A 22,098-nucleotide genomic window follows, 5' to 3' on the forward strand; every position below is an offset into this window, starting at 1 on the left:
CCCATGCCCTGCGCACCTTGGCTGGTGGCAGCACGCCCGCCCACGGCTGCCATGGGCTTGCAGGCACGCCCGGCCCTAGATCCATCTGGAACCGTCCGCGTTATCGAGAGTTAAGCCCTTGGGCTGACACCCCCAGCCAGAGCTGAAGGGCACGCTCTGCCGACCGGCGTCACAACCACTAACACCACCAGGGAGGCCCCCGCCACCTCAGAGCCACGCCTGGCGTGCCCACGTTGCCGCCCGCCTGAAATCTGGGCTCTCGACGGTCCACCCCGGGCGTTTTCAGCCTTTCTCAATGTGGCCCCCTCTGGAAATCTTAAACATGGTCTGGGCCCTCAGGCCTCCACGGACCCCAGGTTGAAAACCCCTGTTCTAGACAGACCCTGGCTGGACTCGGCTCAGTTACTCTGGAGTGACCAGCGGCCTCTTGGCTCCAGCCCCAGGAGCTGGCTTTACCTCCGGGCCGGACGAATCCCCCTCCCGCCAAGCCCCTTCCCATCCGAACAGCTGCTCGGTCCCTCGGCTCCCGGGGACGAGATCTCCACTTTGTCTAAGCTGCTCATGGACGCAAAGGGTGTGGGACGCACGCAGCAAACTCTGCCAATGCACCTTCCCACCAGCCTCCAATGCTTCCACATGCCCCTCCGCACAAACCGCTCTGCCCACGCACCTGAACCCTGCCCCGCAGTCCCCCGCCCCGTGGCTCTGCTCTCTCCCGGGAGCCGCCCAAGCATGGGAGAATTGGAGCTGTGGGCCGACCCCCACTAGAAACGAGACAGCGAGTGCCCCTCTCCTCCCAGCTGTGAGCCCAGGACCCCTTCCGCAGCCAGGACCTGGGCCCACCCTAAAGCCGGGCTGTTGTGTTTTCGGGGAACAGTCCATTTCTTTAGTATTATTCTTTGCTCGGATTTGTTAATTACGGTATAAAACCAACAGTGCCATCAGCAGCTAAGGAAAGACAAAGGTGACGGACGCCCCCGTCTGTTTGATGGGCTGCAGACAGTAACAACAAGAAGCAGGGGGCTGGCTGGAAGGACAATCACTTCCAAACCAGGTGGGGGGTTTAATCAGGCCATACGAGGCATGGTTAGGGATCTTTGGGCCAGACACAGATCTCCAGCCAGGAGAACCCCGCTACCAGGAATCGGAGCAGGTCTGGGGTTCACAGAGCCGCCAGAGGAGACCATCGGATCATCTGTACAGCCCGGGCCAGAGAGTTTTACCCACTTACCCCCGGACTGAGCCCAATGATCTTAGGGCCCTAAATACCACCGAGACGTAGGCTCCAAAGTGCCAGGTTTGCAAAGGCCTTTCCGCGCCGGGTTCTTCAATAGCACCTGTGTGGGATGGCGGGTGTTTGGTGAGGGCAGCGTGATGGGTGGGGCGTGATGGCTGGGTGTGTGTGTGGGTGTGTGTCTGATGGACCTGTGTGTGTGTGAGACAGAGAGAGAGATGGATGTTTGTGTGTGTGATGGACCTGTGTGTGTTTGTGTGTGTGTGTGAGATGAACCGGTGTGGGTGTGTGTATGATGGACCTGTGTGTGTGTGTGATGGACCTGTATGTGTGATGGACCTGTGTGTGTATGTGTCTGTCTGATGGACATGTCTGCGCGTGTGTGTGTGTGTCTCTGATGGACGTGTGTGTGCGTGTGTGTGTGTGTGATGGGGGCCATCGGGGGGCGGTGAACACTCCTCAGCCTCCCCGGCACAGCTACATTTGGTTTGACCCGCTGTCGGAGGCAGCACCCCAGCGAGGGGAGCCGGTGGGACCAGGCCAAGGGGGATGGCGCAGGCTCCGGCCGGTACCAGCACCACAGAACTGAAGTCGGCCCCTCAGCCCAGGGCGTGCGCAGGATCAGCCGGGTCAGAACTGGGTCCCCAAAGCAGCTTGGCCTGTCTGGATAAAGTGCCTCCCTCCCTGGGGGATGGAAGCAGCCTGACCCCCCGGTGGGACAGTGGGGTCCCAGCGAGACGCTGGGCTTTGCAGAGCAGCCAGACACGGCCAGTCGCAAGGGGCTTCTCTGTCTGGAGCCCAGCTCACCCCTGAGGGCACATCCCCAGGCCAGGCGAACAGCCCCACACCTCCCTCTGGCTGCACGGGGCTGGGTCAAGCCCATGTTGCGAGCTCACCCCTAGCAGGTTCCCAGACCCATTCGCGGGCGGCGGTGGGCGATCAGAAAACTCCCCACCCTGACTGGGCTGGAAGTCCCCACACCTCGGCCCGCTGGCCCCACAGGCCCCCAAACTACGGTCCCAGTTCCAGGCTGCACTGAGATGCCAGGGTTTGCAGTTCTGCTCTGGGAGCAGGGCGGGACCTGGCCGTGCACGGCGGTCTGACCGCACAGGCCGGCGGAGGGCCGGGTGGCAGATACAGAGACAATCGTTTCAAAACCACCCCCAACAACAATGAGAAGAATAAGCAAATTAAAAGATTTCAGGGTCCGTTCAAAAGCATCCGGCGGTCCGGATTTGACCCCCGGTCTGCCTATTAACGACCCCCGCTGCAAGGTCAAGCTTATCTCTAGTGGGGCGGGGGCCCAGACTCCTGGGTTCCTTGCCGGGCTTCCCCACCGTCCTTTACCTCCGTGCGAAGTGGGTGCGAAACGGCTCAGACTGGCGACACGCTGCCCCCGCCCCATGCCGGCGCACGGGCCGACGCAGCCCTGGTGAGCCCCGAGGACGCACCCCCCCGGCACGGGCACGGTCTGCCTCGCTCTCCCCAGCGCCAGGCACTGCCGTCCTGTACAGAGCGCTGCTCCTGGTCCCCCTGCTGCCTCCATCCTCGCTTGGAGCCGGGGAGGGGGCGGGTTGCCGCACGAGTGCGCCCGTACTCACGTTGAGGTGCGAGTTGGTCACGGTGACCGTTGCCTGCAGTCCGAGGGAGATGTTGGGCAGGGACGGGGAGGTATAGAGGCTGAGCTGGCTAGCGGACCCGTCCATGGCCAGGGCTCTGTGCTGGGGGAGCAGCTGCTGCAGAAAGGAAGGAAAGAAGGAGGGAGGGATGGAGGGAAAGAAAGAGACAAGGGTAAGAAGCTACATAAGCGAGAGAGGAGGACGTGGCAGCAGCTCAGGTGCGGCGGGTCAGCCCCAGCCCGCCAGGAACAGGACTTGCTAGGACAGCACTAGCCAGCAGGGGGTGCTCTCTTCTACCGCAGGCGTCAAACAAGCAGATCAGCCCAAAGCTCGGTCCTGGCAAGGGGCTTGGGGGGTGGGGGGGAAGCAGCGTGTGGCGGGCGACTGATGGTCCCTACAGTCTCAGCTCTGCTGCTGTTAGGGGCCACGGAGGACAGGATCCCACGGGATGGAGCAGCCGAGGGGCAGAGACGCTGCTCACGCTAATGACTGTTGCTCTGGGCCCCTGCCCCGAGGAGCTTGCTGACCCCCATCGCAGCCCCACAGCCTGGCACCTCTCGAGCTCCTGTCCTTGTATTGGCTGGGATCCACCCCCCAACTCCCACTACTGAATTCAGATACGGTGGGTAACACGTCAGCTCCAGCACCCCAGGGAGAACCGGCCCGGCCCTGGCACCCCAGGAGGCGCATGCCCCGCCCCTAGCACCCCAGAAGAACCTCCCCCTACTGCCACCTCTGCTCAGCTCTAGCACCCCAGGAAAGGGTGCCCCCAGCATGCCCTCTTCCCCTCACCCCAGTGAGCACCCTCCCTGCTCAGCGCTGACACTCCAGGACTCAGACTTCGTTCCACGTCCAGTGAGTTTCACGGATTTGTTCAGCCCACGTGTCCCCTCAGCGCTCCCAGCCTCGCCCCCTCTGCTGGGCACAGAAGCCCCTATCCCCACAGCAACCCGCGCCGGGGAGCTGAGCCCCACTGCAGAAGCCGGGGGCAGCAGCTCAGGCTGATCGGGGATAAGAGACGTCTCTGCCGCGGCCATGGCTGACCCCAGCAACTTCACAGTTAAACCCGCCGGATGGGTCCCCTGGGCGGGCACACGGCCAGCCCTGCCCCGTCTCTGTCTGTGCCTTCGCTCGCCTCTTACTCCCATTGTCCCTCGGGTTTATACTGGGCCTGGCTGCGTTAACGGAGATCCTGGGTGTGCTTCCCGCTGCTCCACCTGAGCGGGGGAGAGGAAGCGTCCCCGTCTCTCCCAGCAAAGCGCCTGGATCACGACCAGCTACGCCAAGCGACAGCCCAGGGACCACCGTCACAGCAGTGCCCTCTCTGACGTTTGGGGAGGGAGGGAAAGAGAGATGCAGGGACCTGAACAAACCTATGGCACAAGTGGGTTGTATTTGGGTTCGGACCTGGATGTTTGCAGAGGATCTGGCAGGCTGTGGGACCAGGACAGGGAACCCCATGACGATGAGCAGCAGGGTCTAGCTGACAGGCTGATGGTGGGAGCCTAGAACCCGTGTCCCCCTGAGATCCGGCCCTGAGCATCACCAAAGGGCCCGTGGACACAAAAAACCGCTAGTTGTGCTTCGAGGCCAGCGCAGGGCTGCGTGCTAGCGAGGAACTCCGTGGCCGCAAACCAGAGCACGCCCAACCCCGCCCCATGTCCTGTGAGTGGAACGCCCCCGTCCAGCACACACATGGGGGGGCCCAGCTCGGCCGCCCCAGGATGGCCCCTTTAACTATTTAAATCAGGGCCTTCAATCTACATGCGGCGACTGCACCGGGGACCTGCCCATCGAAAATGCCTCGGAGCAGGAAGGGTAACTGACCAGCTTCCAGCTGAAGGAAATGGAACAAGTAAACAAAGGGCAGCAACCAGGGAATGAGATTTAAACGACCTCCCGACTTTACCGAGCTCATGTCACTCAGGTCCCGAGGAAGGTATTGGGGGGGGTAGTTTGGTCATTGGCTGTTTTGTTTTATTTTTTAGGCAACATATGTTTTGTTTTCTCCAATGGCAGCATCCCAAGTGCAGAGGAAGAAAAAGCCCCAGACACTCTCCCAGCCCCAGCTAAAAATAACCTCAAAATCCCCAAATCTCTTTCCCCCCAGCCCTGTGGGAGTCACCCGAGCAAGAGAATCGGCGCCGTTTCCACTAGAAATTCCATCGTCCCACTAGCATCCACCCAGACACACGCCTCGCACGCGCGTGTGCTTCGCTCGTGGAATGCGCCAGCGACGTGAAGCCCCCAGCGACCCCCACCACACAATATTAGCCCTTTCCTCCTGGAACACTGCAGCCCTCCTGTAGCCAAAGAAAAGGTTTAGAGACAAGACAGAAGAGAGGAAAACGTCGTTGACGTTACAATAGCCACAAGTTTTGCCTGGAGATTGCGGATAAAAAGGAAAGGGCCCAGCACGTGTCAGAGCAGCGTTGATGGAGACGGGGCAGTTCCACTAAGGAGATGAGTTTTCAGCTCTTTGGTCAGGGCTCGTGCTGAAGAAAGCAAGCGAGGACTGGGGTGGGGGAGGCCCAGCGCCCCCCCGGGGGGGCTCCCTTACCTCGGTGTGGATGTTGGGGGCGGAGCCTGTGAAGCCATTCTCGGCGATGGCGCTGTTGGAGCTGTTCGGGGAGCTGGGACCGGACCCCGGGGCGCTGTTACACACGGAGGAGACTGCAAGAGAAAGGGAGAATTGCACACACGGCCCAGACGCCCGTTCCCCGCAATGCTCCCGATGGCCAGGCCGATCCAGACGTCGTTCCCGTGGGCCAGGAGCTAAACCCTGCAACCTTCACTGCCCTTCCCAAGCGGGCTCGCCCTGCCCTGGGCATCCAGCATGGACCCAAACCAGCCCTGAGGGCCAGGCTGGCAAAGGCATCGATCTGCACCAGCAAATTTGGCACAGACGTCTGCACAACTGACCCGCCGAGGGTCTGGGAGGAAGGGACGCTGCCTTTCCCCAGCGTCAGAGCACTCCTGCCACAGTGGGAGAGGGGTGCAAGAGTGTCGTCTAGTGGTTAGACAGGAGACGCCGCAGGAGTTCTAGTCCCTGCTTGGGAAGCATTCAAGTCACTGCCCGTCTCCATGCCTCAGTTTCCCCGACCATTGCTTCTCCTCGCAGGGGTAGGGCTGCAGGGGCTACATTCTGCAGTGTTCGTCAAGCACTTTGCAAGCCCTGAGTGGAAGGAGTTGGAAAGGATGAAATGTAATTACTATCAGCTGACCCCAATTCTTGGGCCCAAAGGACGGGCACAGAGCTGGGCTCAGGGCGTGCGAAATCCCTGACCCAGGACTCATTACAGCGAAGGCGGCTTGACAAGTGTTTGCTAGTATTATCGCTCTGCCCGGCTCCCTGCGTGGGCCGGGATCGGGGGGCTGGCCACACAAGCGGTTGAGACCGTGAGCTCTGTGGTCCCGCACAGCTGGAACAAGATCACCTTCCCTACACAGGCATGGCCCAGATCCCCCGGGGCTGTGCCCTCGTGGGCCCCAGTGCAAAGCAGGGATAAGCTGGTAGCGGTCGGAGTCAGTAGCGTCTGGAGCAAATGACTGCGCGGGGGAGACGGCGGGATTTTAACACGACCCCAGATGCAATGCACCAAAAAGAAAAAAATCCCATCTTCCCACATGGCAGGGTGGGCCTGCCCCCCCCCCCCCCACGAGTCTCCCCGTTCCCCGGCTGCGGCTGCCCCAGGCCATCGGGCACCCCAGGTTAGAAACCCAGGTCAGCACAAACCCCCATCCAGACAGGTACGAAAACAACCGCGGGCTTCACGTCCCCGTTCCCAGCCTGCTCTGCCCCAGCCCCGCCACCGTCACTAGATGGGCGGAAGCGGTTCGCCCAGCACCACCTACATGCCAGGGTCAGCAGACAGGGGGCAGATCCTCCATTGGCTTCAACGGGATGCTGATTTACATCCGCTGGGATCTGGCCCGTGGCCATCAACGGACTTGCCCCGGCTGCGGATCTGGCCCATTGACGCTCTGCGGATGGACCCCACCCTGTATCTCCGGCAGACAAGTACCTGCCGCTGCCCTTGACGGCTGCCACCGCTCGCGGCTCCAGAACACGTCGGATGTTATGTAACAGCGGCTCAGAGGCGGCTGCTGTATCTGCCCCCGCCCCCTCCCCTGCCAAACATTTCCTTAGAGAGCAACAACAGATGCTCCTGGATTATCCCCCACACACACACACACAAAATGGCCCCGCACAGATTACAGGGCCTCTGGATTAATTTCTTAATTCGATATGAACACTTGGTTGCATAGCAGCGAGCGGGCTGCAGTCCCGCTAGAGGAGCTGGGGCGACTGGCTCATCCCTCGTGGAGCCGGGATCCCGTCGCCGGAGGCAGGCCGGCCTGGGTTTCAGAGGAGATGGACAGGCAGGTGTCAATCAGGGCAGCGCTGCCTGCGTCTGTGCAGACTCCAGGGGGCCGGGCATAATATTCAATCCAACCAGGAAATCAAATGCAAGAGGGGAAGCAGCAGCCGAGCCCACAAACCCCAGCCCTTTTGCAGAGACCATCCCTAAAAATCCCCATCACAGAATCCACGCCCCCCGCCCGCCCACCGTTCACCCCAGCCCAGGCGAATGGGCTTTGCAGCATGCCATGACGGTCCCCAGATTTAGGCTATTTCCAACCAGGGACGGGAATTTCAACCTCCAGGGGATGCCCTGTCAGCCTCTCCCTCTCTCATAAACCTCGGGGGGGTCAGTTCGCCCAGCACGGCTGGTGGCAGGCGGCCTCGGACAGACAGATTCCACGCCACGCAGGGGACAGATTTTCACAAGAGCTCTGGGCCACATTTGTAAGTCAGCAGCAGCCGCATGCAGGGCCAAAGCTCAGTTCTCGCTCGGGCGCTGATGTCAGAACCAGGGCCCAGCACCCAGCAGTTCCCATTGTCACTCAACCGGCATCTGACGTGCTTTGGAAAATCCAAGCTCAACGCCAACATCAGGACACCAAGGCAGCCCATCAGGGCCCCAGAGCCTTGCTACCATCAATACTCTCCACTTCTCAAGCGGGGTTTCCATCTTTGCTCTCCAAATGGAAATTCACTGCCATGCTCTGGTCTGCAGGGAAACAGGCAGGCGGGGGCTGGATCGGTCACCGGCTCTGGGCCAGACATTTACCCTGCAAGTAGCAAACGACAGACGCCCACGCACAGTCAAAGGGATCGACGCCGCCTATAATCCGTCCTCAGATCTAGCAGCGTCACCCAGGAAAGTTTCTTTGCTATAAACTAAGACCTGGTCTACTCTTAAAATGTAGAGCGACCCAACGCCGTCGCTCGGGGGTGTGAAAAAATTCACCCCCCTGAATGTCGTAGTTAAGCCGACCTAGCTGCCGCGGCTCGGGGAGGTGGATTTCACCTCCATCGATGAAAACCCCCTTCCGTCGATGTAGGAAGCGTCTGCGCTACAGGCAGTGGTAGCGACCGTAGCGAAGCTGTAACCTACAGTTGTACAGGTACAACCCCCGTGGGGACAATCTTATTCCAGCATAAGAGGATTACGTAGGGAACCACGCTGAGAAAAACCACTCAGGGCTGAGAAGGTCCATAGAGGGATGATACTGGTATAACTAGACCTGTACGATATCGGTATAACTGGGAAAACGTACCCACGTAGACCAGCCTTTAATCTCCTGCAGGCCTGCTCTACTCTGGAAAGTTTCACTAGCGTTCACAACCGACAGAGACTTGCCAGCACCAGCCCTAGTGTGGACACGGGCCAAAACATCCTGCCAAAGAGTCCCACGACTGGTTTAAGCAACTCCGGCAAAAGAACTCTCTTGCTGTGTCTCCGCTAGGGAAGTTTGCTCTACCGGTCTCTCCCTTAAGGGAGCATCAGCTAGCTTGCCCGCATCCATGCCCCAGGAGCTAACGGGACGCTCCCAAGGCAGAGCTGACTGCGCACACAACACCCACCACCGCGCACGCCAACCAGAGGTTTCTCTATTTGGCCTCTCCGGGGCTCCAGGCAGAGACCAGCAACTCTAACGGAAACACACACACCCCCACATCCCGAAGCTCAACAAGGCGAAATGACACCAGAGAGCCCCCCCTTCCCAAGCAAAAGGAGCAGGCACACAACTGCGGCTTAGCGGCTGTTTGCACGCACGCTCACGGGATTTGCGCGTGCATTCCCAATGACTGCGAGTTCAAATCAGGCGCGTGGTTGTGCACACAAGCAGTCGGCGATCTCGCTGGACGCAGGGCAGCGGGATGATATTCAGAGACCCACAGCAGGCCGTGATTCCCCCGCTAGGAGCCGTGCTCCACCCACCTGATGTTTGTGGGTAAAGCAATGAAAGGACACAGTCTATGTACTTCTCTCTGCTTAGGATCTTCCCTGTCCTGTCTGAGCCCCACCCAGAAATTCAAGGTCACCATGTGGGTCTAATCAAAGGCGATCTCTCCCTGCCCAACCATTCCTTTCTGCACGTCACGTTCTCACCCCTTTGGGGTTCAGGTTTCTTGCAAAGTACCAATGGACTGGAGCCCCGGCTGCGAGCACCCCCGGCCCCCAAAGACTTGTTCCGCACGCTGGCTGTTTGCCATGCGTCCACAGAACAGTTCGGCTGGAGAACACGCTGCACACCAATTAGTAATACTTCTACGCTGCAGCCGTTTTCAGCCACTGACCCCCGAGTGTTTTACAAAGAGAGGCGGCAGCAGCAGCATCCCCCCCACACATGGGGAAACTGGGGTATGGAGAGGGGAAGTGACTCACGGCTAGAGTAAATCAGTGGCACGGCTGGGGTTAGAACCCAAGAGTCTGGGCTCCCAGCCAGATGCTCAAGCCACTGCTCAATGCCATCCCCTCTCCCCTCTCTAGACCACATCAGACACAACTTCCGTTTAATCAGAATCAAAGCCCCGTGCTGAATGATCAAGGGGATCCCGCGTGCCGACGAGCAGCCCCCGCAAGTCTGTCCCACAGGCCTCGCTCACCCGTGATTTCGATGGCTCGCTTTTTGAACGTGCTGATGACGGTCCCGTCTTTCCTCCGCAGCAGGGGGCTGCTCCTGCGCTCGGCCACCTTCTGTTTTAACCGCGAGCGCACTTTTAAGTTGGGTTCCGAGGCTGGAAGGGGAAAGGATAAGCACCATGAACGGGGCTCACCCTGACTCGCTGCCCCAGGCCCGCCTCCCACTGCCTCCCAGCCCCCCGCTGGCAGCTCCGGGCCACTGCCCTGCCCCTGTGGCTACAAGCTAGAGGGGCTGTGGCTGAGATGACAGCAGCTCGCCCTCCCCCCCCATCCCACATTCCTGCCAGAGCCTGGAATATCCTTCCTCCCCCTCCGCCCGTCACGCTGACCCTTTCCCCAGCAGGACCCCGGGGTGTCCATTGCACCCCCCAGTCCTCAGGGGCCTTCTCCACCCACAACAGCAGGCCAGCCCCTTCTAGACACCAGCTGTTTGGACTGGATTGGGGCACGCAAGCGACTTTGCCTCTGGGCGGGCGGGTCAAATCCAGCCTGGGGCGGTAGTGAGCACCAATCGCTGCCCTCTGATGGCTGTTTGGTGGGTCTCTGGGGCAGGGGTCTGGTCCGTAAAGCACTTAGCGTCCTACCCTAAGGGCTTTGCAAAGAGGTCAGGGCCAGGTTTGCCAGGGCCAGATTTCCAGATGAGCTCAGCTCCCAAGGTGCACCCCGCGTGCTGGACTCTGATGAAAATTTGGCCTCCGATTCTGGTGCCTAAATGAGAGCTGGGCTCTCGTGAATACTAGGTCCTATATTGATAATTACAGCCCTCCGCAGGCTAGGGTGAAGCTGTGCTAGCTACAAGCACAGACCCTCCCCACCTCCCTCCAGAGGGCATCAGTCTTCATGGCTTGTTCAGACCTTGACCTCTCTTCTGACAAGGGGGCCAATTATGATGGTCATTTTTGTGACACCGGCCCAGTGGGAACTGTCCTGAGATCCGCCCAGCTCATTTCACTCAGGCTCCCAAACAGCCAGCAGGTGGCAACGCGCTGCAGTCAGCTAGCGCCCTGGGTTGGATTCGAACCCGTGGCCAGGAGGCAAAGCCGCTCCCGATCCAGCCAGCCAGCCCCACCGTGGCGGAGTGTAAGTTTCCCTTCCCCTCCAGCGGCACTGACCGGTTTTCCGGAGCGGAAAGTCGTCTCTGCTGTCGTATGTGCCGAGTAGGGGTAGTTTGTAGGAGGGCGGCGTTCCCGGGCTGCCTGTCTGGGGAGGGGAACTCTGGTCCAACGACGTATGATGGGCTCCCCTGCGGAGACAGGCCGAGAAGCAAAGCTGTTAGAGACCCACCCCGTTGGCTGGTACCTGTGCACCCAACTGGCCAGAGAGAGACAGGCAGCCCCGCGCCCCAGCCCGAGTGCAAACCCTCTCTGATCCAGCCTCTGTCCGTCCTACCCATGCAGGGAGACGGGTCTATTTGAGCCTACCCATGACCCCGCTCTCTCTGCCGAGCCGGGAATGCCCTCCAGGTGACACACAGCGGACAACCCTAGCGGGGGACCTAAGTGACAACCCAACCCCCTCCCCGGGGCAGAGAAGAAAAATATATATATATATATATATATATATATATATATATATATATATATATGGAGATAGACCTATCTCATAGAGCTGGAAGGGACCCTGAAAGGTCATTGAGTCCAGCCCCCTGCTTTCACTAGCAGGACCAAGTACTGATTTTGCCCCAGATCCCTAAGTGGCCCCCCTCAAGGATTGAGCTCACAACCCTGGGTTTAGCAGACCAATGCTCAAACCACTGAGCTATCCCTCCCCGCTGCCTGGATGGGACTGAGGCATGTCTCCTCTGGGCTCTATATCCTTAGGCCGAGCAGGGGAGCCCCAGCGTCTAGACAGATAGCGCTCTCTCCAGCCAAGGGTGGGACAAGGACACAATTCAAACCCAGCCCGGTCCTGGCTCCGCTCCAAGACCCAACCACGTTCCAACCAGGGCAGGGGGACAATTGGGCTGTGACGGGGTGGCAGAGCTCGGGAGAGGATCAGGAGAAGTGTGTGTGTGTGGGGGGGGGGGGTTTAATCTCTGTGGGATCCCGGAGGTCCCTGGGCAATCCCGGGCCAGGGTGCAAGGACCCTGGTGAAAACACAAAATGTTACTGGTAAGCAGGAAGGAAGTGCGGGGGAGGGGGACGGCCAATCAGGGATCTGTTTTTAGCCGGCTAAGTGGATTTATCCCCTAAGCATCCCTGGACTCAGGAAGTGGAGTAGGTCACTGCGATGCAATTAGCCGCCGCGCGTGCCAGCCCCTTTTTAAAGCCAGAGGCGAAGAGAGACGTCACAGCCACCTCCCAGCCTCGGCACCGGGCAGGGGTCCCTCCGCGGGACCCAGAACGGGGCCGTTTTGGTTTGACTGGATTCGTGTTAACCGCTCACGTCCCTGAGTGATGCCCTGTTCTCCTGGGGAAGCCTGGCGCATCCACGCACCACCCAGAGACTCCCCATTGGGATGTTACGCTGGACACGCCCCATTACCCACCCCAGGGCTCCGACAAAGATACACCGCAGGAAACAAGGGCGGGGGGAGCGTGTGGCTTAGCAGCTAGAGGGCCTGCGAACCCGGGCTTGCGTGGCCCACCAGACCACAGCACAGGAGAGAACCCCGGAGTCCTGACGCCCAGCTCTAACCACTACACCACACTCCCGCCCAGGGCAGAGCAGAGAACCCAGGAGTCCGGGATCTCAGTCTTTTAAGAGAGGCCCCAGCCAGTTCACCCGGCCCTGCCCTGCTCCGCCGAGCCCGCCGGCCAACCTACCAGCATTTGGGGTGCTGTGGGAGGGAATGGTTGAAGCCGCCTGCGGTCAGCTCTTTTGACTTGCTGAGTAGGAACTCCTGGAGTTTTAGCTTCACTTCCGTGCTGGCGATGGCACCTGCAGACAGACGGGACACGGTCCACGGGGGAGGCACAGGCCAACCACGCGACCGAGAGCATGGCTGGGGAGAAGGATCCCCCGAGCCCTACGGGCTATTGCTTCCCGGGCCGGGTGACCTCTGGACTTGGGCGCTGAGCGGGGCGGCACCAATGCCACCAACAGACCCCCACCAAGCCTGGCAGACAAGGGGTTTGGGTCTTTTATTTAGACGTGGGTCAGGACCGAACGCTCAGACCAGACCCAACATGAGTCTCACGGGCTTGGGCCTCCCCCGTGGCCCCTGGCGCAGTTCTGGTTCCGGGTCACATGCAAAGTGGGCCCCTGCTGTGGGCCATATGCCCCCTGCAAAGTTTTATCCTGTGTCCCTACGGCCCCCTGGAGACACCTTCCCCCAGCATGCAATGCTCTCTCTTGAGCCACACTCCCAGCATGCAACGCTCCGCCTCGCTCCGCCAGGATCCAGACGGAGCATTGCTGGGATCTGCGCTCTCCCCGGGCCGAGCCCAGCCAGACCAAATATACAGCCCATGAGGCTTTCAGTCCCCTAGGCCAGGCTTTGCCCCAGTTGGGCCCAGGCTCCGCAGGGCAGGGGCCGAACGCCTGCCCCCACCCCCACCCCCCGGCGGGCTCTTACTTTCTTTGCTCTTCTCCTTGTTCCGGAGGATGAGGAGCTGCTGCTCCAGCCGCTGCTTCTCCAGCTCCTCCTGCCGCAGCTGCTCCTGCTTGCGCTGCTGCTCCAGCTCCTGCTGCCGCTTTGCTGCCAGCATCTCCTGCTGCTGCTGCCAGGCAGAGGGGGACCGGGTTAGCGGGCAGAGGGGACAGAAACCGGCAGTGGGGGGATGACATCAGGTAAGAGCTGGGCGGGGGGGGAGGGGAGAGAGACTAGGTGGGGGAAAACCAAGTGAGAGCCGGAGAGGGGACTAAGGAGGGGAGGGAACACCAGGTGTGAATGGGGGGGGACAGGTGAGCGGGGGAGGGAGGGTGAACCCAGGTGGTAAAGGAGACCCTCGTTTGGGGGACCCAGGTTAGCATGGAGGGGCCCCCTGAAAAGCACACGCCCCCTGCCTGCGGGGCCCGGTCGCAGCCCAGGCTGCCGGAGCGCGACTCCCCAGCTCCGGCCCTTGGCGCGGGGCTGGCACGGAGGGGAGACCCGGCTGGCTTCCCAGAAGGCCCTCTGGTGGCTGGTGCAGCGGGGCTTGTTTCAGCTCAGAGGCCCCCTCCCGCAGTCCAGGGGGGCACCTGAGGTGGGGCAAGGAGGCATCAAGCCACTCACCTGGGGTCAGGCAGCGAGCAAGCGGCTAAGCCGGGATTAAACCCAGGACCTGGCCGGCTCTCGCACGGGCTCCTTGAGGAGAGGGAGCTGCTCAGAGCAGCCCGGCTAGGAGCTGGCCAAGAGGCCCCCACTGGGGCAGCGTGCATGGAAGCCCCCGCACATCCTTCGAGAGCCAGGCCTGCACCACCAGCATCGGGGGGGAGGGGGGAGCTTCAAAGGGGCAATGAGATGGAATAGGGGACGGCTGGGAGACATCGGAGCCCTAGGCAAGGCAGGGAGCCAGCAAGGGATGCTGGGAAAATTTGCCCATGCATCCCTTGCCTTCCGTGGCTATAACAGGCCGGGGGGGCGGAGGGGCTTTGGGTTCTCAGCCTCCGGTCTGAAACCGGGACACTCCCCTCCTACCCACCAGTGCAGCTGTGTTGGCTTCAGTGGGTGAACGAGCAGAGAATCAGGCCCTCTGCACCTAAAGTCCACGGGCCGGCCCCGACGGCTCAGCCTGCTGCAGTACGTTCCACCCCATGCAGCGTGCGGGCCCTCTGAACGAGACCTCGGCAAAGCCAGCTCCTGTGGGCTCTGCCGGGGAGCAGCAGGGGGTTGCCCTTGTCTCAAATTCTCTTGCCCCTTCCCCGGGCATTGCCACGCTATGTGCAGGTGAGATACCACCCCAGAGGTGGCCGCATCTCAAGGGAGTGATCTGGGATCCTTCAGGATGAAAGGGGCTATAGAAGCTTGCAGTACTCCACAGGGGAGAGCTCCCTCCTTTACGCAGGGTGGGAGGGGAAAGGAAGGACAATTGTGCATTACTGTGGTTTTTGCGCTGTGTTTGTACAGCGCCTAGCACGCTGGGGTCCTGGGCCATGACTAGGCCTCCTAGGTGCCATGGTGATACGAATAATAATAATAATAATAATTAGTGGCTGATTTATTTAGCGCCTCTGGACGCCTCCAAAGGTCTCCCACAGGAATGCAACCTCTGCCCACTACTGCAATGCAGCCACTTCTGGGGTGGAACGGGGCCGCCACTCTGTGCTAGCAGCTCAACAGCAGGTTCGGGTGGGAAATGAGGAGGAACACGGCCCGCAGCTACAGCAAGAGAGGAATCTTGGGCTGGTGAAGTGTAGTCAACCCCCCTCCCCCCAATCAGAATGCGGCAGGACGCCAGGGTCCTCATGAAAAGGGCCAGGGGATTTCAATGATCAGAGACCCTTTGGCTCTGGGGCTCAGCTGAAAGCCAGAGCCCCCTCATGCCATGGTAGCAGCAGCCTGGCCAACCCCAGGCCTTTAAAGCTCACCCAGTAGTCTCTCCCCCCCCACCCTGAATGATGAGATTTAATAAAAATAGTAGGGGGGGGGGTGTTTCTTTTTTTATTCCCTTTCCACTTTTGGAGCCTTTCAGAGTTGTGTCTCCCAGCCTCTCTCCGCAACCCGGGGTGGGGCAAGAACCATTTGTATTTTTTAATGAAAGCCACGATTCTCAGTCCTCACCTGACTCCAGGAGCTGGGGCTTTCAGAAGAGCACCCAATATCATGAGACACTCCACCCCGCCCCCCCCCAAATTCAGGATAGGCTGGGCAGGAGCTGGCACCCCTCTACTATGCCAGCCCCAGCTCTGGAGGAAGAGCAGCCCCTCCCGTGCCGAGTCACTAACATCTCCCACTAGGCATCGTTAGAGCAGCTGACCCCAGGTGCAGGGCTGGTTCGACTGACTCCTGCAGCATCTTGCCTTGCAGGTCTCCCCTCCAGGTACCAGCCAGGCTCAAGCCTCCTTAGCTAGGCCAGGGTCTCAGCCTGCGGGGCTATAGGGAAAGCCCTGCTAGCAGGGGGAGCTGGGCAGGGCTCTGCGATGCCCTCCAGGGAGCGCGGCGGTGGCAGCCCCACAGGGCATCTCACCTTGAGGTGCTTCTGCAGCTGGACCTCGTGCTGCCGCGTCAAGTGCTCGTGCTGCTTCTGGAACTCGGCGAACAGCAGCTGCTTCTGCAACTGCTGCTGCTGCTTCAGGACCAGCAGCTCCTGCTGCAGCTGCTGCTCCCGCACCGCCGGGTCCACGCTGGGCCCGCTGCCCCGGGCGTCTGTCCGCAGGTCCACCGGGCTGCTGCCGCCGCCGGAGTTCTGCATGGCCACGGGCAGCACCGGCTTCACGTCTACCGCTGGGGAGCAAACAGAGACAGGCCTTGGCAAGCAGCCCCCGCCAGGGACCAGCCAGCGGGGAGGGCGGGAGGACTCCCCCTCTCAGCTAAAAGCAACAGAGAGTTCCCCTTCCGCTCTCCTGCTGGCTCGCTGGGCACGGAGGCAGGGAGCAGCTGGGGGCCCACTGGGCCCAGCGCCCCAGGAACAGCCGGGGTGCCCTGGTGGGCCCGGCGTCCCGGGACCGGCCATGATGCCCCAGTGGGCCCAGCGTCCCGGGAACGGTCCGGGTGCCCCGGTGGGCCTGGCGTCCCGGGAACGGCCCGGGTGCCCCGGTGGGCCTGGCGTCCCGGGAACAGCCGGGGTGCCCCGGCGTCCCGGGAACGGCCGGGGTGCCCCATTGGGCCCAGCGTCCCGGGAACGGCCACGGTGCCCTGGCGTCCCGGGAACGTCCGGGGTGCCCCATTGGGCCCAGCGTCCCGGGAACGGCCGGGGTGCCCCGGTGGGCCCAGCGTCCCGGGGTGCTTTAGAGAACGGGGCCAAGTCAAATCCATCCAGGTCATGGAATCTCCTGCATTTCCCACTCCCACCCTCCCTCTGTCTGCCCATGGCCCGGCACTGCCCCCTAGTTAATGGAGCCCCAGAGCCTCCAGTCAGCCAGCCCGTCTCGGAGTGTCACACGCTGGCTAACCTGGGGGCTGGGCTGGATCAGGGTTAAACAAGCAGTAGATTGAGCTGGCTGTGTCCAGCGTTACCCCCGTTGGACCCCTCACTCCTGGCAGAGACCCTGCAAGGGGGCCATGGCTGCACACCCAGCAGAATGAGGTGAGCTCTCACTCCCTGGACACGATGCACGGGCATTGGGGGGGCGCCTTCTCCCCTCTCGGCCAGCCCTTCACTCTCCCCGCGCGGGCCAACGTGCGCTGTGGGATCTGAGGGAGACCCTTGCTAGCAGGAAGCGGCCAGCGCTCCAGACCTGATCCTCACAGAGTCACTTCTACTGGGACCCGGACCGGCTGTGCAGAGCCGCTTCCTGGATGCAAGAGCCAAGGCAGAGATCTGAGTCTGGGAGGCAGCTCCCAGCGCGGGCGGCCTAGCCAGAGCCCAGGGTAGGAGACGAGGGATATTCCCCATCCCCCTACGACCCTTGGGGCTCAGCAGATCCAGAGTCCAGCTCCCCCAGCCTCACTGCCCAGCAGGACGCTCCTGTCATCGCCCAGGGCACCGTAACCCACCGTGCAGCCCCTTGCGCGCCGTAGGCCCTGCAGGCATGGCTGCGCCGGGGCTTTGGCAAGCTGTGAATGAGTCGAGAGCCGCAGTGACTCAGTCGCTCACTCCTCTGATTGTCTCCCCGTCTGTCGTAAAACCATGTGCGCTGTCATTAACCCGCACAGGCCCAGGGTGTGTGTGTTCTTGTGTGTGTGTGTTCGTGTGTGTGTGCGTGTGCGCGTTCATGTGTGTGTTTGTGTGTGCATTCGTGTGTGTGTGTGTTCGGGTATTCGTGTGTGTGTGTGTTCGTTCGCGGGGCACATGGCAGCGCCGGCTACTCCCACCTCTCCTGCAGCGAGGGGTTTCTCCAGGAAATTATCCCCTTTCTGTGGGTTTATTGTAACGACTACTAGGTAAATTAGGGTAGTGCCTAGCCACTCCAGGCATGGACCAGGCCCCTATGGTGCTAGGAGCGGTACGTCTTTGTTACTACTAGGTAAATTAGGGTAGTGCCTAGCCACTCCAGGCATGGACCTGGCCCCCATGGTGCTAGGAGCTGTACAAACACAGAACAAAAGAAAACGCCTGCCCCAAAGAGCTCACAGTCTAAGGTAGATCAGTATCATTAACCCAATCCCACAGGCGCGGGGAAACTGAGGCACACTGCTCTAGGTCAGTGGCGGAGCTGGGGAGAGAACCCCCCAGTTCTCTGGCATCCCTGTCCAGCCACAGCAGCAGCCCCCTCCTGGAGGAAGGCAGACAGCCCCGGCAAGCCAACTGCATTTCCAGGGGGTGTTCCCCATGCGCCATACAAACCAGACGTCCCCACGTTGCGACAGCCGGAGAAATACACAGCAGAGACTGCGGAACGAGCGAGTCACATTTTCACTTTCCTGCCGGAATCATCCCCGCCTGCCCGGGAACACGATCGCGTGTGTGCAGCGCCCGACACAACAGGGCCCCGAGCCCGACTTGGGCGCTACCGTCACGTCGATATTTTCAGCTACGAACGGCAATACTGTCACATCCCGCAGGTGGAGAGGAAGCGAGGGATTTCCAATCCCCTCTTCCAGCTCTGCGCTGCTGGGGGGGGGGGGGGGGGGACTAGAAAAAAACCATGGCAACCGCCAGGCAGACCGGGAGCTGAGGCCAATGCCCCTCGTCCCAGCCAGTATGATCTTCGCCCCAGTCTGAATCCACCTGTTGGCCTGTGTCTTATCCTTGGATTGTGGCCCTCTGGGGCAGGGACTGTCATCGTAGTCTGTGTCTGGACAGCGCCTAGCACAACTGGAACTCCCAGGAGCTACTCCAATACAGCTAATAATCAGGGGCAGGCAGAGGAAAGATGCAAGAGGAAACCGGACCGGCGCCCAGGTACTGCAAGGATGGGCGCTTTAGAAGTGCCAGAGAGCGGTGCCAGCCCACCCCAGGAGAATCAACCACCGAGCTGAGAACGCCAATCAGGGGACACAGTCTACACAGCTCGGTTTGGTAGCGAAAGGCCGGCCAAGGCTCAGCCAGTTTCCCACAACCCCTTGCGCTTCCCCACGGCGAGGCGGGTGGCGAACAGCTCCCGTCTGCTGAATGACACAACACCCCCGCCAACTCCCAGGCACACACCACAGCCGAACCTTTGTGTTCCTTCGCCATGGCAACTGTGCTGACGCGGCGGTGACGCGGTCCCAGCCCGTGCGTAGAGCGAGTGACACACACAGACGACCCTGCTTGGTTCAATAATTTGACATCAAATCAAGAGTATTTATCCTCTTGTCCCAGCCCCTCTGCGGAGGTGGGCCCTGCCTCGGGCTTTTGATCTGACACTCCCAGCAAATGAGGGAGATTAAATCTTTATAAACCTGGCTGGAGGGGGGCGGGAGGTGGGATTGCTTTAGGGTCGGTTTATACAAATCGTTTGGTTGGGAAGGAGTAGGACTGGCTAGACGGCAGGGGCAGGGGCCGTTGGGATCAGTTTCACAGCACAATCTGCCACGCGAGGGGGGAATCAGGCCCCAGATACGTCATATAGCAATTCAACCGCTCCCTACGGCACCTGCATGGCCCCCATTACCACAGCGTCTAAGCCCCTTACAATCTTTACTGAGTTTATGCTCAGGGATAGGAGTATCATCCCCCAGGTTACACGTAGGGAACTGAGGCCACGATCCTCAAAGGTACTGAGGTGCCTAACTCTCCTTGTTTGTACAGCAGCTAACACCAGGGGGTTCTGGGTCCCTGCTTGGGGCGCCAAGGAGCTACCGCAAGACAGATCATAAGCAACAACATCCCCGCGCGTCCAGACATGGCGCAAAACAAGAGAGAAGCCGACTCATCTTGTAGCTGCGACACAGGAATGGGTGCCACCAGGCCGGCGGTCTGTTCCCAGCTCTGCCACTGACCTGCTGGGGGACCGTCAGCAAGTCCCGTCACCGCTCCGTGCCTCAGTTTCCCCTCCTGCTCTTTGTTTATTGAGATTGTGAGCTGAGTGTGTGTAAGTAAAACGGGGCCTTGATCACAGCTGAGCTCTTCAGAGAATGTCTACTCGGCACTGTAAACCAAGCTCTGTGGGACCCAGGCTTGTGGAGTCGGTATTTCAACGCACACCTTGAGCATCCACACTGCACTGTAACCTGGATCTCTCAGCCGTGCTAATGCGTCCACGCTGCACTGTAACCTGGATCTCTCAGCCGTGCTAATGCGTCCACGCTGCATTGTAACCCTGGATCTCTCAGCCGTGCTAATGCGTCCACGCTGCACTGTAACCTGGATCTCTCAGCCGTGCTAATGCGTCCACGCTGCACTGTAACCCTGGATCTCTCAGCCGTGCTAATGCGTCCACGCTGCATTGTAACCTGGATCTCTCAGCCGTGCTAATGCGTCCACGCTGCACTGTAACCCTGGATCTCTCAGCCGTGCTAATGCGTCCACGCTGCATTGTAACCTGGATCTCTCAGCCGTGCTAATGCGTCCACGCTGCACTGTAACCTGGATCTCTCAGCCGTGCTAATGCGTCCACGCTGCACTGTAACCTGGATCTCTCAGCCGTGCTAATGCGTCCACGCTGCACTGTAACCCTGGATCTCTCAGCCGTGCTAATGCGTCCACGCTGCACTGTAACCTGGATCTCTCAGCCGTGCTAATGCGTCCACGCTGCACTGTAACCCTGGATCTCTCAGCCGTGCTAATGCGTCCACGCTGCACTGTAACCCTGGATCTCTCAGCCGTGCTAATGCGTCCACGCTGCACTGTAACCCTGGATCTCTCAGCCGTGCTAATGCGTCCACACTGCTTTGTAATCCTGGGTCTCACAACCATGCTAACACGTCCACACGGCCCTGTGCAGACCTTCTGACTCAGGTCCGTGGCTTGAGTTGCGCCCACACAGCAAACTGACAGGGCTTAGACCCGAGTCTCTGCAGGACTTGGGCTCTGACCTACCCCTCTAGCAGGGTCCTAGGATCCGGATCCTGAGTGCTTGCTGACCCAAGTCAGACTGATTTGTGTGTGGACGGTAGGAGGGGTTGGGCTCAGACCTGAGTCAGAGCTGGGCTTAGCATGCAAGGCAGACAGACCCTTAGGCGGCACTATCAGAAATGTATGAATAACCGTCCGAGGAGGGAGAGCTTCCCAACAGGAGTGGGGCAAACGACCTGGATTAAGATGGAGCTCGATCAGTGTATGAACAGGAGGTTATGACAGGGCTGCCGTGAGATAACAGGGGCCTGGTCTCATAGTCCCAAGGAATCTCCCCCAGTCCTATGTTATTGAGGGACAGCATGAAATATTATTATACATATGTGACTGACTATATATAGCGTGCGACATACGGGGGGGAAGCATGACCTTTCGTTACAGCACCGCACTGGATATCAGAAGAGGTAGAGTCTATTCCCAGCTAGGTCACTGCCTTGCCGTGTGACCTTGGGCAAGTCACTTTCCTCATCGTGTCATGCCTCAGTTTCCCCATCTATAAAAACAGGACAATCCTCTTTGACCCAGAGCGTTTGACACTTCGTTCTCATCGGTGATAGCCAACGCCATGGGCATGAGCCCCCTATCTCTCTCTCCCCCCACTCCCACGTGCGCCAATCCTCAACCCTGCGCGACTCAAAGGAGATTGAACCTCTGTCCTTATTCTCTCCCCTGCTCCCCCCAACGTTGCTCTACTGACTGGATGACATTCTCCTCCCCAGCCAGGAACAGAACCCAGGAGTCCTGGCGATAGATCGCACGCGGCCGGCTCTTACCCACACACCACAGCCCTTATGCAGAGAAGTAAGCCGACTGAAGTCAATGGGGCAGATTGCGTGAGTAAAAGATACTGGATCAACCCCGCCGCGCACCCAAGCGAGTGTCATTCTGAGGCTTTTTCAAGGTCTTCTTAGGACTGCCCTATATTGGGGTTTGAAAGGATTCCAGAATCCAAGGGTCAGAAGAAAGCTGATCCCAGCCCACGTTCTCCCCTCCCACGGAGCCAGGAGCCAGCGGGGCCTACCGGGCAATCCGGGAACAGCAAGGGGGTCAGACCCCTGCCCCCGAGTTGAGAACCCCTGCCCTAGTCCGTCCTCATGAGCGTTGAAAAGACCCACTGCATTCACTGGAAGTTAGCAACCTAAACGCCTTTTAGGCCTAGATACCCTCTGGCCTGTATTTTATAAAGCGGCCCATGATTTTGGGGAGTCCAAACTGAGACACCTTATACATGCCCAGGCCCCCATCAGCTTCTGACGCCTTCAGCCGGAAAACATGGCCGCCCGGTC

The 22,098-nt window shown here is 60.1% G+C and overlaps 1 protein-coding gene across 1 annotated transcript in view; it reads right to left on the reverse strand.

Annotated features, from left to right (window-relative positions):
- The window catches only part of HDAC5 (histone deacetylase 5), a 62,582-nt gene that overhangs the window by 20,305 nt on the left and 20,179 nt on the right, over nt 1–22,098 (reverse strand). Inside the window, exons 2-8 of the mRNA XM_065422728.1 lie at nt 15,894–16,155; nt 13,366–13,532; nt 12,614–12,728; nt 10,961–11,091; nt 9,773–9,943; nt 5,414–5,526; nt 2,836–2,967 (exon numbers count right to left, since the gene is read on the reverse strand). Coding sequence (XP_065278800.1) covers nt 2,836–2,967; nt 5,414–5,526; nt 9,773–9,943; nt 10,961–11,091; nt 12,614–12,728; nt 13,366–13,532; nt 15,894–16,123 — 1,059 coding nt within the window. The 5' untranslated portion in view covers nt 16,124–16,155. The remainder of the gene's footprint in view (nt 1–2,835; nt 2,968–5,413; nt 5,527–9,772; nt 9,944–10,960; nt 11,092–12,613; nt 12,729–13,365; nt 13,533–15,893; nt 16,156–22,098) is intronic.

This window comes from Emys orbicularis, chromosome 25 (genome assembly GCF_028017835.1).
Source record: "Emys orbicularis isolate rEmyOrb1 chromosome 25, rEmyOrb1.hap1, whole genome shotgun sequence".
Classification (NCBI taxonomy): Eukaryota; Metazoa; Chordata; order Testudines; family Emydidae; genus Emys; species Emys orbicularis.